This window comes from Coturnix japonica, chromosome 1 (assembly GCF_054131305.1).
Source record: "Coturnix japonica strain WE chromosome 1, WE-NBRP24, whole genome shotgun sequence".
NCBI classification, from domain to species: domain Eukaryota; kingdom Metazoa; phylum Chordata; class Aves; order Galliformes; family Phasianidae; genus Coturnix; species Coturnix japonica.
In genome coordinates, this window is record NC_140663.1 from 40,897,019 (window position 1) to 40,913,186 (window position 16,168).

Here is a 16,168-nt window from a genome sequence, read left to right on the forward strand (position 1 = left end):
GATAACTGCACGAGTATGTTAGAGACCGGTGATCTGTTGTCACTGTATTTATAGTGGTTGTATTTATCAGGAGGTGGCTTGTGATCAAGCCATGGCAGTATGAACCTAAGAATGTCCCATGAGATCTAAAACATGGGTGTTTTAGGCAAAGGGAGGCTATGGCCCGAGAGTTGCCCTAGTTAGCACTAGTGGGACTCCACAGGGCTCCATTTTTGAACCAGTTCTCTTTAACATTTTCATCGATTACTCCAGTAAAGATCTGAAATTTATATGAAGTAAAATTGTAGATGATGCTAAATTGGGAGTTGTGTTGACTCCCTTGAGGGCAGAGAGGCCTTACACCAAGATCTTGACAAATTGGAGGATGGCCCCCATATGCAAGTGCTGTGATAGGGCAGCCCTGGCTCTGTGTACAGACTGGGGGATGAGGAGCTGGAGTGCAGCTCTATGGGAAAGGATCTGGGGTTTCTGGTTGATGGCAAGCTGAATGTGAGGCATTGGTGCACCATGGCAGCCAGAACTCTGAATACATCAGGCCCAGCACTGCCAGCTGTCGAGGGAAGGGCTTGTCCTGCTTTGCTCTGTGTGATGTCACCTCAAGCACTGGGTGCAGGTTTGGACACTACAGTATCAGAAGGATGTAAAACTATTAGAGAACATCCAAAGGAGGGCTACAAAGATGGTGAAGAAACTGATGGCAAGGGTATGAGGAGTGTCTGAGGGCCCTGGTTTGCTCAAAGCAGAGCAGAGGAGCTGAGGGGAGGCCTCATGGCGGCTGCAGCTCCTCACAGGGAGCAGAGGGGCAGAGCATGGAAAGGATCCCCAGGGCTGTGGTCATTGCCCCAGGCTCCTGGAGTTCAAGGATTGTTTGGACAACACTCGCAAACTTAGGGTTCGATTTTGATCCTTGTGGGTCCCTTCTAACTCTGGGTATTCTGTGATTCTGTGAAAACGCTGGTCAAGGTGTGCTGTGCACTCTTCAAAACCACAGAAACAAGCAGCTCAGAATGGATGATGAGTGAGAAACCATTTTTATGTCTGGTTTGTTGGTGTGTTAGCAGGTGTTATTCAGCTCATCTCAGAAAAGGGCAGAAGTTATTAGCGGCTGGGGGCGGGGGGGGGATCCTGCTGTTTGTGAATTGAGTTAGTCTTAATATAGAAGTTGAATTCCAGGCATCTGTGCAAGACTCAGCATGACAAGATCAGTCTGCAGGTGACCTAGGAGCAACTGAATGGAGGAATAGGAGGATATAGGAAGTACAGCATGAGTCCAAAGCAAAACACTGTTACCGCACTGTTCCTTCTCCATTCATGGTGTAAAAATAAGATCACTGCTACTGGCTGCCAGTGCCAGATGACAGAAACTCTGCTTTGTGAAAAAGAAATACAACTGCATTGCTTCATGTCAGCTATGTCAGCTATTAGGCACATCTCATATTAGATTTTGTGGCACATGACCAAGATTTATGACAGCGTAAAAAAAATTCACTTTGGTTTCAAATTCTGTTTTCTGAAAAAGTAATCCAAAGTGAGTCCAGATGCTTGGCACAATAACACCATGTTTGCAGAGCAGGTTCATGCAAGCTCTGCGAATAGCAGCGTGATGTCTCCTTTGATGTTTGCAGATCTACTTGACACAGCTGTAAATACAATTCAAATGACCAGTTGGATCAGAACTACAGCAGAGCACAATGCGCAGATTCTTCAGTACTTTAAAGCGTTCTTTCAGTTCAATAGCAGTGCTACTGAGACAAAGAGAAGCCAGTATGGGTTGGAGTGATCAGACAGTAAGCTTAAGAGACAACTTCCATCATCAAATAAATGTAAATATGTTTTATTAAAAAAAATTCAGTGGCACCTTAGAGGCGGTCATGACTACACAACTAAATGTACAAAAAATACAGTTTTATAGTTGCATCTTTCCACAGTGGTGCACAAAATGAATACACTGTGAGAAACGTTGGAGATTGCACATTGAGACAATTCACTCTAGTCTATTAAAACAGACAGTTTCTGGTACAGGTTAGTATTAACAGCTTTTTGGTGGTGGGGGAAAGGAAAGAAGAAAAAGAAAGGAAGGGTGGCTTTGTGCAAAACTTTCCAACAACAGTGTAACTTCATATGCTACACATAAAGCCAATCAGCTGTACGAGATCATTTAACAGTTCTTATGCAGCCTTTACACACAGCATCATCTCCATGTGTTTTTTTTTAAGGACAATACAAAACTCCATTAGCTAATATGAGAATTTTCCTAGTCTTTCACTGCTGCAGTGTGCAATGATTTGATTCTTTCTCCTGGGTTCTATGCAGCATCAGAGACCATTCAAACTCCATTTGGAAACAAGACCCTCATCATCATCTATTGCTTTTTAAAAGGGAACAATATAAGTAATTAAAGGCCAAATTTTGGCTTGACGGTAAATGGGAAAAAAAATTAAAAAATCACACACAAAAAAAACCACAGACCATTAACAGATATTTGCTTGATTAAAAAAGAGGAGAGTAAACTCGCCTGATTGCAGCTCCTAGCTGGACTTTGAGAAGTGATTAAATTCTGTTATCCAAATTAAAATGTTTAATTACGTTAATCTCTGTTTACCTTCTGCTGCACCACTGAATCCAGGAGTAATATATCTCTATCACAGTAGAAATGGGCTTGGCTTCCAAAATCCCACACCAACTAAATGAACCACAAGCTCCTATTTTGGTTTGTTTTCCCAGATTCTCTCTCATTCATCGATTTTATTTCCAGAAAGCACCAGCTTTGTTTATGTAGTTGACTTTGGATCAAGCATAAGCCTGGACTGATTCCTCCTTGAACAATGCCATTCAACTTGAGCTTAAAATATTTGCGTCCTTGCCTAAGTTATTCTGTGGCTAACAATCAACTCATAACTCTTGGCTATCACTAACCTATGTTTACACTGGATTTGTACATTGGATTTGCCTAGCTTCAACTTCCAGTCATTGTATCTTTCCTACAGCAAGTTGGCTTCGCCTATTCTGTTTCTAGTCCCCAGATAAACATTTGTGGTTTTGTTCAAAGAAAAACACTGGGTTTTAAAGACCCTCCATATACAGCAGGTACCAGGTCCACGTGCAATGGTCCTGCATCAGAGATGCTGCAAAACACAGGTGTTTTGAAATTAAACCATAAGGACAGGCATTACAAATTAACTGGAGGACATTTCATTTAGGGAATGACATCAAAGGGAAGTGAAATAATTGACTACCAGGCAGCATCAGGCATAGGCAATTTTTTGTAGAATGGGAGTGTATGAGAGACTGACAATGAGTAAGTGCAGTAAGTATACTAAGGATGACATTTAGCGTGTTGTAGGAGAACAGAAAAGCTCACACTGTCCCAACAGAAAGTGGATTGAGAAGTTAATCAAAGTCCTCTGCAAAACACAGCCATACCAGCATGAGGTAAGAAACAGGTGAATGCAGGAGGGGAGGCCTCCCTCCCTTTTGGGTGGAAACAAACTTGGCAGAGCTCCTCACACTGCAGCCTGTCTTTTGCCCTTCACATCTTGCTTGATTTCTCGATGCATGTCACATCACCCAGCAATTTAAATACAGCAGGGAAATAACCCAGAGAAGCACTGTGCCCGTTTATCCATTAGGGTGGTTTAATTTGCGTAAGTAACATTACTCAGAGCCTACAGCTTTTTCTGTATCCTCTGTCAGATAAAGCCAATATGGAAATGCCAGGCCCTTCTGTTTCCAATTTGGCCCCAGATACTTTATCAAGACAGTGAGCAATCTTTCATAGGCCCATTGATTTTATGTTCTACCTTCATTTTGCACAGAGGACATCTTCCAGTGTTGTAAAGGGATGACCTTGGTGCAGAAACCTTTGCATCCTCAGGATGTACCAACTGCCTCCTGATACCAAGTACCTTTGTTACAAGAAGCGGTGGCTACCTGGTGTTTCATTTTTAACTACATACACCAGCACAGGGAGTTTCATCTCTTTAAACACTAATTGTGCATCAGGCAAAGGAGTTTTTAAGTAAAACAAACAATGCATGGTATAACTTCCTTCTGCATGTACCCTTACGAACCCACGTAACAAAATGCTGGACAGTGGTTTCTTGAGCGGCCCAAGCAGAAGGAGGCGGATTGTAATAAGGAAGGCAAAAGAGCAACATCAGGAGTCACGCATTTCTGAGGATCACCTTCAGGATTCTCATATTTTAATTGTTGATGGGCTTTTTTTTTTTTCTTTTTTTTTTTTGGAGCAAATGGAGATGCTCGTGGTCTGGGAAATGAGAACAGAATGTGATAGGGATTATTTGTTATTTAGCAAATGGCTTCAGAAAGCAATGGACGCTGACTAGAAGCATGTACATTATCTAAAAAATGAAAAGCACAAATTAAAAATATAGTATATGCCTTCTTAAAAATGAATATTGAAAGAGTAAAGACCAAGGAAGTCTCACGTACATCAAAAGGGCACAAAAAGAAATCCTTTCTTGTGATGTAAGGGCCAGGAAAGAGCTACTTCTTTCTTCATCTTTCTAATCTATATAAAATTGTAAACAGACTTTCCTGTGAAGATAAGTCTATGAGCTGCATCAGTGGAGGCAATCTCAGTTCATCAGCTGGCTGAGAAAGGAGGCCAAATGCAGATACTTAGAAGGGGGAGCTGCAGGCCTGCTGCTGTGTACAGTGCCAAGACAGGTTAAGAGAAGTGGGAAGAAAGGCCTTCCTGCACCAAGCAGCAGCAGGAGCACGTGCAGCAATTAAGGCAGACAAGGTTTATGTGTAACACAATTGACATGCTCCTCTTCAGGGAATACAGACGTAAAGGCAAAGAGGGGAAAAAAAAAATAAGGAAGAATGTATCTATCTAATAATTCTTCCAGCCACAGCAGAGACCGCCGGTACATCTGGGCTTTATGACGTGATGCCACTTGCAGCAGGACTTCTGCTTTCCACTATACCTTCCTCAGAAGATTGGGCAGGACCAGGTTATGAACATGGGTGTGCCTGATCTGATCCATTACCAGTGCCTGCAGGCCAGGTGCCATCCTTCCTGGTATCTTTTCAGAGTTGTTGCACGTACAAAAAAGTTTTAATGGCCCTTATAGTGTTTTAATTTTTTTTTTTTTTTTTAAATGCCAAGTCATATCATTACTTATGCAGTTAATTCGGTCCTTTTTTCATTCCCTGAAGATACAAAAGGTAACTGTAGTCACTGATAATCCAGCAGCCATAAAATGTCAAAGCTCTTCCATTGCCTCCCTATTCCTCAGGATAAAGATTCCTGAATTTCTACATTGACTTTTACGACTGAGTAAAAGCAGTTTCCTTTCTACCCCTTCTGTAAAGACAGCATAACAAATACAACTGGAAAAGAAATCGTAATGACAGTTATTTAAACGTGACACTGAACATCACATAACTAGAGACACCCCCTTTCCCCATCCCCTTCCTCCCCTCCCATTTAATACAGAGGAGAATTCTGTTGTTGTTTCTTGATTTTTTATTAAAGATCTGGTTCCACACAATGGCTGAGAGCCAAGCAGATTTCAGGGATTTTTTTTTTTACTCAAGTTCCTAAACAAAATAATTTCTAATAAGAAAACAAACCCATCCCTGTCTCCTAGTTGTGGTATTGTATGATAATACATTAGTTTCAGGAATGTCTGTTAAGAGAGTCTGCACAGTGTTTGTCTATTTACAGAAGTTTAACTCCCCTAAGGATCAGTTCCCTCATGCTTCTGCTGCATTGTTTAATCTGACATAAGGGAAAAAAATCCACTGTACCCAGAGTCCCAGTATATATTTGCTCTGCAGGAAAGCCCAACAATTCAGTGCTAGCAAAGGCTAATCTAACTGTTGCCACTTTCAGTGCCTGAAGCAAGTGAGCACTTTTCTCTGCACAGAAAAATACCCACGAGTGACACTTGCACCCTCACTCCTTTATGAAGTGACCTGGAGATCTTACTTAATTCAGTTCTTCATCTTTGGAAGCTTTATGCCACATTCATGTTTTTCTTGAGCGTGATAAGGGACAACAGAACAACTGCTAATTGTGGTCATTAGTCATCAGCGGTCTGATTTTTGAACAAGGAACTCTTTGTGCAAAGGGTTACTAGCAGAAGCATCACGGGTTTTGCTGGTCCTGAAAACTCCAAATATCGTTACACATTAATTTAGAAACCAGAATTATTAATACTGTACAGTTTGGCTTACAGTAGCTGGATTCAGAGAGAAACTGATTTATCTGAAAGGACTGATACACACTGTGACGTGCTTCCTTGTGATCACACTCCTTGCACTTCACTCCAGTGAAAAGAACACCTCACACTTGCAATGGCTTGGATACCTCCCATAGCATCCCACTGTTTCTGTGGTCACAGGCTTGTAGAGTGGACAACCGGTTGGCTTAAGGCAGAAGACTGACACAAGAGAGCGGCTTATCACAGACACGGCCAGTTCAACACAACCTGACTGAACAGCCCACTGACTGCCAACAGGTACACATTTACATATTTACACCTTACAGTCTGGGAGTCTTTGTAGGCTTCTTCATTCAGTCTGCACATTTAAACTGACAAAAAAGAAACTGTAAACACACAGCACTTAAAAACAGAGAGGAAGAGAAAAAAACAACAGCTAGACCAGCAGCTTCATCTTGGTATAATCATCCTTTCTATGGCACAAATGATATGATCCCAGTTCTTACAAAATATTGCCAGCAGTGTCACTGCAAAGAAAGTGCAGATGATATGAAAACGGCTCTTCATCATCGGAGCAATGAACTTCGCAATAGTAGAAACACACACTAAGATGACAGTCATGAAGGCCAAGATAACATTTATACATTTCCCCAGGAGCACTTTGGCATTAACTGTTTCAGTTTGCTGTGCTTGCTGTTCCTGCTGATGGAGCTCCAGCTTTGAAACCCGGGTCTGGCATGATTCCAAGGCTTCCTACAGATAGAAAACAAGAATCAGGGCAGCTCTATCCCTACACAGCACTTCTAGCTTTAGCAGCGAGACCATCCATCAGCTAGAATAGAAAGCATCATCTATAACAGACAGCTAAAACTTGAATGAAACAGCAGCTCTTTTAAAAATAAACATACGCATCTATCTACTTTTATGTACCACTGCCTGCTTGGGCATAATTAAGTCTGACAACACTGTCCAAAACATAGCATTTCCATTTTTCATGCCTGAGAAATATTATCATGGCTCTAATGTTCATGATAACATGTATATACAGATGTGAGAAAGTCCTGGGAAAGTTGTAGCCATGGCAACTGACACTGCATTAAAACAGTGTCAAAGTGAGTTTCTTTGCACACACTACAGAAAACATTACGGCAGTAATGACTTACTCTGACACTAATTAAATTACTGCGTAACATGTACCATTTGACTTAGGCCACCTCTCTGGTGTACAACACTTTTGTCCTCACAGCCACCAAGTGCAGAGTGCTGGGCCTGAGTTCTCAGTATCTTAACTGATTCCTCGCTCCATCACAGTGTCAAGGTTCATTCGTCCACACCTCAAGTGAACAACATGCAGTGGAGACATCTGTAGTGATGCCTGCACAGCATTCTCTCTCTCTCATGATACATTCCACTTCACAATTTGCTCTAAAGAAAGTAGATTTTTCTCTTCTGCTTTGGAGTGGACTAAAAATGGTCTTAGAGTCAAATGGTTGCTGAATCAATCACCCACACACAAAACTTCTCATGGGAACACTGTAGGGGCCATCGTAACAATAGGTTAAAATTCTTACATTATAACAGCTAATCTACAAGTCTATCAGTTCTCACTTTAAACTCAATTTATTATAAACATTGTCATGTAATACAAGTACATATTGGAGAAAGTATGAGCAAGAGGTTTGTGTTAAGGCTGTCAATAGACTAAAATACTTCCTTCTTTGGTGCAATAAATTAAAACACTGTCCATTCTTCATCCATAAGCCTGCCTATATTGTAACCTCAATTCCAGCAGGTAAAATACTGGGTCTATTGTAACAAGCGGAGAATGTATCACTAATTGAAAGGTGCCGAGGTTTCATCTTAAAATACAAAACACAGGCTCAAGTCTTTCCTCACAATTTTGTATATAAGAATGAAGAATGATGCAAATGCTTTACAGCACAAGATTTATAGAAAACAGTATAAGTTTGATAAGCATAAAAAAGTACCTGAACGTCTCGTGATCGCTCATACGCCTGGTACGCCACCTTCTCCTCTATGCTGGCTAACTCCTGTTTCAAGTTTGCTGTCTCGTGTTGATGAAGATCAGTGAGATCATTTAGTTGGTCTTCCAATCTTTCATATCTTTTCAGGAAAAAAGGTCTAAATTTAGTGCTTTCTATTCAAGTAGCGCTAAATCAAGAAAACAATCACACGTTTTTAAAAGTAATTTCTCAGTAGTATGGATTCATCTAATTGGCATCAGAAATCAGTAGCATTATTGGAAACACTTCACAAGCATTTACTCAACAAACCAAAAGCCTTTTGTGAGTGTTCACTGCTGGCAGCACATATTAAAGAGCAAAAATCTGCATATCGCTGGTGAATTATATAACAACAAACCAGGGGCTGAAAGCATCCAATTCATGTTTCTCCCTGTTCATTAAGACATGAAAATATGGCTTCTTAAGCAAGTGTAAGCCAGATAACAACTCACCAGCAGTGAAAGGAAAGACGCTTTTCCCTGGATTCCCCCTCAGTCACAGCTGTAACATCCTATAGTTCACATACAGCCCGATCTGGCACACATCTCTACACAGTAAATCAACTAAACCAGCAGAAAGCTAAACCTTTTTTGTCAGTTGGTGACCTGGTTTAGCACACAAACAGGCAAATACTTCCCTGGCACATGTAGATAAAGTGGGTGCAAACCCTCTGCAAAACATGTCATAATTCCCACAGTGGCAAAGGAGTTAATTACAGGTAGCAAATGCAAAAGGAGGTTGTGCTACAGTACTTAAAATCACACCACACCTGTGTAAACTGTGTCCTTGTGTCCACCAGATAGCATTGTGCCTGAGAAGTGTTTGCACAAGGTACTCAGCACTGAAGATGCCACAGCTGTAAGGCAGCTGTCAGTTTCAGTAAGGCAGTTACTGGGAGGCGTGGAATATTTTAGTACTAGATATCAGTTGGAATTGCTTTTTACTTCTAAAGTATCACATGCACACACACAAGCACACAGTTTCCAAATAGTTTCTATGTCCATAAAACTCATTTTGAGAGAACAATTAAAAGAAAATACCTATATCTTTCCTCCTGTAACATTTGAGAAATAAAGCCATAGTCTCTCTTAAACTGTGTTTTTAAATTCTCTATGTCATCAGCTAATTGCGACTGTGTTTCCTTGATTTCCCTTAGCTCCTCCAAAATCATGGAAAGCTTTCCTTGGCTGTCCAGGGCACCTGCTGTGGCAGGACCAAATGAAGTATTTCCATTGCTGTCTGCTGAGCCAGAAGTCCCACTTGAGCATTCATCATCACTAACGTATTTCGGTTTGGCAACAATGGTGGCACTGCCTCCATAGGTTCTAGAGCTTGTTTCTGGTCGAAATTCCTCCAGGGTGTTCTTGAGATGAGCGATATTGTCTGCACTACCAAACTTGTTTCGGATCAGATTTGCAAACTCTCTTGACTTGCTAAAAACAAAGACAGGTGGTGTCAAGGATACGCCTGGCACGCTCGACTTGTTGCTCTCTGTTCCATGCCCTGAGGTACGAGGCTTTCCGTGCTGAATATCTTTCAAATTGTCTTTGGAAGTATCCTTAGTACTTTTGGAAGATCCATTTTGTTCAATATCCTTGAGCTTTTTGTGGTATTGCTCTAACTTCTTCTGCAGCTGGGCAATGGAGTGGGCAGATTTCTGGTTCTTTTTCTCAAAGACTTGTTTGATGCGTCCAGCCTGTTGCTTGTCTGCACTGTTTACCAGTTTCAAGTACTCAGCCACGTTTCCATCTCGAGCTGTTTGTTCGACTTTGATTTGCTCTGTAACCTTGAGGATTTTCTGTTTCAAGCTATCTGCACTGAGTTTGACTTTGTGAAACTCCAGGACTCCATCTGGTACATCGAAGTTCAGATTGGTGTCAGAGCCTCCACGGCGAATGTTAAGCGGCAAACTGAGAGTATTCATGTCATGTCTTTCCACCTGAGGAGAGAGAAAAAAGACAACCAGAATGTGATTTTTATCTTTGAAATCCCACTTTCCATTTCTGCATGGAATTATAAAAAGCAGAGAATGCAAGGTATCTTACTGTAGCAAGCTTCATTTGACAAGTGACAGGACGAGGGGAAATGGCCTCAAGTTGCGCCAGGGCAAGTTTAGGTTGGATATTAGGAAGAAATTCTTTACAGAAAGGGTAGTTAGGTACTGGAATAGGCTCCCTAGGGAGGTGGCTGAATCGCCGTCCCTGGTTGTGTTTAAGAGCCGTTTGGATGTGATACTCAGGGATATGATTTAGTGTAGGGTTTTCAGAGTTACGGTACTGGTTAGGCTGCGGTTGGACTTGATGATCTTCAAGGTCTTTTCCAACCTGGGTAATTCTATGATTCTATGATTCATCGAAATTAGAGGCATTTTTCTCTGCCTCACTGAAAATCAGAACAAGGAACTGCCTCATCTCCATTAAAAAATGCAAGCAAGACAAACCAGAACAAAAATTATGCAAGTATCATTCTCCAGGATCATCAGAACAATGCCTGGTTAGGAAGAGATACTAACATTAAGAACCTCAGAGAGAACACAACTGTTAATTGCTCTATTGTTCTCATAGAAATGGTCAAATACTGATAGAGTTGGTAAAACAGATCTTTCATTCTACAGGGAACAGTATATTTTATTAGGATACAGCCTCTTTTTGGCAAATGCTCCTCCTGTTCAAGATCATCACACTCAGAAGTTTTTGCACACCTGGCTGAACACCTTGAAATGTGGAAAATTAAAGATGCAATGGTTGAATACTGCTGAATGTTTGACTGCTCATTGCTTCAGAAGGCCTGACATACTGCATTAAAGGCTAACTTCCAACACGCTACTTAACATTGTTTGTAATACTGAGGAATTCTTTTTAGCAAGATCTCTGCATGCATATCTATCCAGTCATCACTGCTCTTTCTTGAATGAAACCAAAACCATCATTAAACACTGCTGTAAGGCTTGTTTTCCCAACCTTGGGCACTATTGGTGGCCCTCCTGGGAATTCACTCCCGCATTCCTCTGTTGCCCTTAAAAGAGACTCAGGAACAAGACATGGTACCCCACTGAGGGACACAAGTCACACACATATTGACCACAAGAGCTAACCTCACCCTGTGCCCACTGTGCTGAGTTACAAACACGGAGGAAGTAACACAGCCATGAAATTGGATATGTCCCTGAACATTTTAAAGACGAGATCATCTCTGCTCCTGCTTTATATTCTTACCCTTCTATTACTGAGGATTACAGAAGATTACAGGGTTGTCTTTTTTTTTTTTTTTTTTCTTTGCTACTGCACTGCTCAGAGTCATCACAACAGGATAACATAACATAAGGAAGAGGTGTGTAGACAGTGAGACGAGAAGGAAGAATGGATTTAAACTAAAAGAGGGAAAATTTAGATTGGATTAGAAATTCTTTATTCAGAGGGATGTGAAGCAGTGGCGCAGGTTGCCTAAAGAAGCTGTGGATGCCCCATTCCTGGAGGTGTTCAAGGCCAGGTTGGATGGGGCCCTGGGCAACCTGGTCTAGTGCCTAATTTAGTCAGTGGCAACCCTTCCTGTGGCAGAAGGGCTGGAACCAGATGATCTTTGAGACCTATCTTAAGATAGGATAGATCCCTTCCAACCAAAGCCATTCTATGATTCTACGATCATTAACAAGCTGTTTACAATGGCCTGAAAGTCCATCAATCTCCTTTCCCTAATGTTTCTTTTTTTCCCCACAAATTGCTCTCTCAGGAAACCAGCACGATGCCAAGCTGGCCACAGGCAACAGCATCCGCTTCACAAATAAAAAGCACTCCATCAAAACTCGCACAAGAAACTAATAAAGCCCACAGGACACTTCCCACCCCAACCAAACGTGATGTGTTTACTTCACATGCTGATGAGGCTTTTAAATTTTATTTTCATAAAAACTTGCAAAAAACTGGCAGGCTTCTGGTAGGAAAGAATAATTTGTTGTGATAACACAAGGTCTAATGCCAGCAGCCTTCATGGCTAAGCCTCTACCGCTTAAATTTATTGGGCTAAAACAGCCCGCCCACCTATGCCTTTCCAACCATGATATTGTAGATGTGAAAACAGCTCTAGCAGACCTGGGATCTGGCAGTGGTATAAAGAAGGTAAAGTAGAAGTTCATGTTTCCTGATCTCCAAAATAAATGGATGCTTGGAAGAAATGCTGACTGAACAGCTCTGGGTTTGGCAGTTTCTTCAGGAGAATATTGGCTAATGGTGACACTTAAGACTTGGAGTCTATTTCAAGGATCAAACCAGTACTGTAGCCTAATAGCTCTGCATTTTACCACTTTGTTTAAAATAATTAATTAAAATAATCAATGTGCTTAATTATTGAAAAGGGACACAAGTTGTTTGTAGAGATATAAACATATATAATTTAACAACATGTTGTATGCATTTGATAAAAGAAATACGTTTCAGTGATGCCATCTCATTTTTGTATTTAGCACAGATGGAACACATGGATGGGACAGCATTTGATATTTATTACTACAACATCTAATTTGAAAGGTGACAGAAGTCATAGGTGGCTCAATGCTAACTTCAATTTTTTGTATTTATTATGATTATTGAACAAGTCTTAGGAATATAACTATAGTGGGGAAAAAACAGTGACCATTTTTGAAGTGGTAATACTCATAATACCATTATGGTAGCTAAAACATGCACTTAAATTACACAACAATAGATTCACACAGGACACTGGGATCTTTCCAAAGACTCACATGGGAAAGAAGAGCAACCAAGGCAAACAGCTGAAAAGCTGCTTGATACTAGATATGTATCCCACATTGCAGATAGTGCTTTGAATACATTTACTGGGTCTGAACAGATTCAGGAAAGAGAAAAAGCTGAGCACAGAACAATAGTTTCCTGAAACAACCAAGACATTTTTGATTAAGCTTTGGCACAAAAGCATGCTATAATAAATCACTGACTTGCAAACACACACAAGGCAGATCCATCGCTGATATTACTGAGGACAAGCTGTATGTACTTCCAAGAATGGGTGGGTCCATCTCTAACCTCTACACAGCAATGAATGTTTACTTCCTGAGTTCAAAATACTCTAAAAATACACTGTAATAATTGGATATACGCCCAATCAGATCCCTTCTCCTTCGTGTCCTCTCCCTCACTGGAGTTTCCAGCGGTCAGCAAGGTCTGCCTTCGGCCCTGCGCCTTCCTGGAACCTCAAGGTCATAACAATAGGGAAAGAAAAACAAGAGCGTCAAGGGATTACATCAGCTGACAGACTCATTGCTTTTGCATGCAGGAAAAGGTAGAGCTGAAGAATCAATTAGCACGTGGTAAATCTACTTCTGAAATGAGCAGACCAATTGTAGGGTCAGTTTAAATTCTGTGAAGTTTAGAATAGTCTAGATTCCCAAATAAAATGATAGGAGAATTGTTTTCCTATCTTAAGATAGGACCAAGAGTTCACCAAGGGCACAGCAGAGTTGTAACTAAGCCATTCCCCTGAGCACATGGGGTCAAAGCGGCAGCTGGGTGAAAGGCAACCTGCCATTCATGAAGAAGCATTCAGAGCTTTTAAGCACAATAGTGCTTAAAAAACACAAGCACAGAAGAAAGGGTAGGGACTGTATCAGCATTTTGATGATACACCAGTTTTCTCATTCGCCATCTGCAAAAGTAACCAAAGCTCACACCCGCAGGCCATGTTAACCCTGTTAAAGGACCCACGTGCCCAAATGTCATGGGTAAGATTGTAAACCCATAGATTTACAATGGGAAAAGATACCACAAGGATGGGAACTGCAGAAAGCACACACCTGCGGGTCCCCTCACTAACACAAGCGAACCACAAAGCACCAAGCGGTAGTCTTATCCAGTTTAAAGCTTTGGTTTTGTTCATATGTTGTATTTATTGCCACACAGCCTTGTCACCAGCCATAGCTGTGCAAGCTAAGCAAAAGCTTAGATGACAACTTAAGGCTATTAAAGAACTTTACAGGAATACCTGATCAGCACTTGGAATAAAAAAGTCTGCTAGAAACATGCAAAATAGGATAAGAGCAGCTCTAGAGCTTTTTAGGGTTTGGCAATAGCAGCAAAGATTATGAGGACTAATTCTTTATTCCTTTTCATCCACACACCAGAAGAAAAGTGGTTCTGATGGGTAAAAGAACACGCAGTTGAACTTTTCTTAATTGTCAGCATATTCTCAAAGCAGAAGGGTGTTTGGGGAGGCAATTTTACCATTGCTTACAAACTCATCTCTCATTCTAAAACCCATGGGAGAAGAATTCTTCATGGAAGTCTCAAACCGGTGCTTGATTATCAAAGTTTTTTATTTATATAAAAAAAAGTCAGTGCACAAAATTATTGCTGTGCAGTATTCTCACCGCAAAACACCCGCTTGATTGTTTGTTTCTTAAAAAGCTGCTTAATTATAACATCCAGAAGTAGCTGCACTCAATATATCATAACAACAAGTCACGTAGAGTTAAGAATGCAGGAATGAGGGCTGACAGTAAATGTTGCTTCCATTCTTTCCTAAGGAAACCAGAGATCCAGGTTAAATGATTGGTCTGAGGCCACTCAAAAAATGCTGGAGTCAATTAATATGAAAGACAGATCCTTCACCATCAACAGTTCCTCTACTGCCTGTCAAAATACAAACGTTAAAGCTGTATGGAGCTCGCACCAAAACACAGGGGGTTTATTTCAGGTCACAGTCAAAGACTGGCTCCTGCCCAACAGCCCCAGTCCCATCAACATTTTGAACTGAAACAAAGCTCTGCGCAGCCTGTGTACAACTTCATTTTAAAGCCTGAAACTGATGAAGAGAGAGACGCAGAATACTGGGCTAATACCAAATTCACCACTGGCACAAAATGACAGTTCCTAGAAAGCAGTGCCATTACCAGAGGGGGTCGGTTATTTTTTTTTCTTCCACTTCCCATCCATAGCTGCAGCAATGAAATTGTTAAGGCAGCCCCAAATACCCTTGTGCAGATATTTGGGCTTCAGTATTCAAAAGCTGGGGAGCTCCAAGGCCATTTCACAAGCAGGCATCACACAGAGACACACAAGCCAGCAGCCTTGAACACTTACTGAAAGTACGAAATAACCTCTCATCCAGTTTCTCATTAAAGGAAAGAACTAAGGCCAAATTAGCTGGGTCACTGCTCGTCTGAGTTAAGCATTTAGATGTAGTATTACTTCAGATTAAATCAACAGCGGGAGAACAATGGAGGGAAGAAGCAGTTTTCTGCTTAATTGCTAACACCAAATCCTTCGAAACACAACATCCACTGAGAAGTCCCCTCAGTCACGACCCACCACGAGCCCATTCCAGGTTGTTCCACAACACAAAGCCAACAAGCAAATCAGCTCCAGTACAAACAACTTCTGTGCTCAGACAAATTCAACAAACCAATCACCCTCTACGTACTGTGTAGCAGCCAATGCCAAATCACTGTGGTGGCAAAGGACAACAAAACAGAGATGAAGTAACACTCAGTTACTATGCTAGTAAGTTTCCTAAGAGGCTAAGAGGTGAGCTCCACAATAGTCAGTCCCACTGTTTAGATGAACGCCATTAACAAATGTTCATTAATTCGTCATGCATTCAAACAGGTGGCAAGAATGAAAATATCCAGAACAGCATGAAATACCCTGGAGATCCTTCTCCATACATGCTTAATTATTAAATGCCTCTCTATGAATGAGAATTTCTTAACAGTCCAGTCTTGCCTCTGCAGTGACCACCACTTCTCATAGTGAAGCATCTAACTTCGTAGTCAACAACCAACAAAGTCCTCCTTCCCCCAGAGAATACACAATGTTATGGATATTTTTGTAAGTATGATTAAAAAGTACAATCCACAGAACTTCAAATCAGAACCTGACATTCATGACTTTTTTTTTATTGCTTTGAGCCAGTAACACTTACATAAAACCTACTTTGTTA

General features: G+C 41.1%; 1 protein-coding gene across 3 annotated transcripts in view; it reads right to left on the reverse strand.

The window, feature by feature from the left end:
* Positions 1–1,813: 1,813 nt before the first annotated feature.
* TMCC3 (transmembrane and coiled-coil domain family 3) overlaps positions 1,814–16,168 on the reverse strand; it is a 60,750-nt gene continuing 46,395 nt past the window's right edge. For all 3 annotated transcript variants that reach the window (XM_032443937.2, XM_015858317.3, XM_015858307.3), the window contains exons 2-4: positions 9,259–10,157; positions 8,183–8,318; positions 1,814–6,947 (exon numbers count right to left, since the gene is read on the reverse strand). In XM_032443937.2, the coding sequence (XP_032299828.1) occupies positions 6,645–6,947; positions 8,183–8,318; positions 9,259–10,142 (1,323 nt within the window). In that variant the 5' untranslated portion in view covers positions 10,143–10,157 and the 3' untranslated portion in view covers positions 1,814–6,644. The remainder of the gene's footprint in view (positions 6,948–8,182; positions 8,319–9,258; positions 10,158–16,168) is intronic.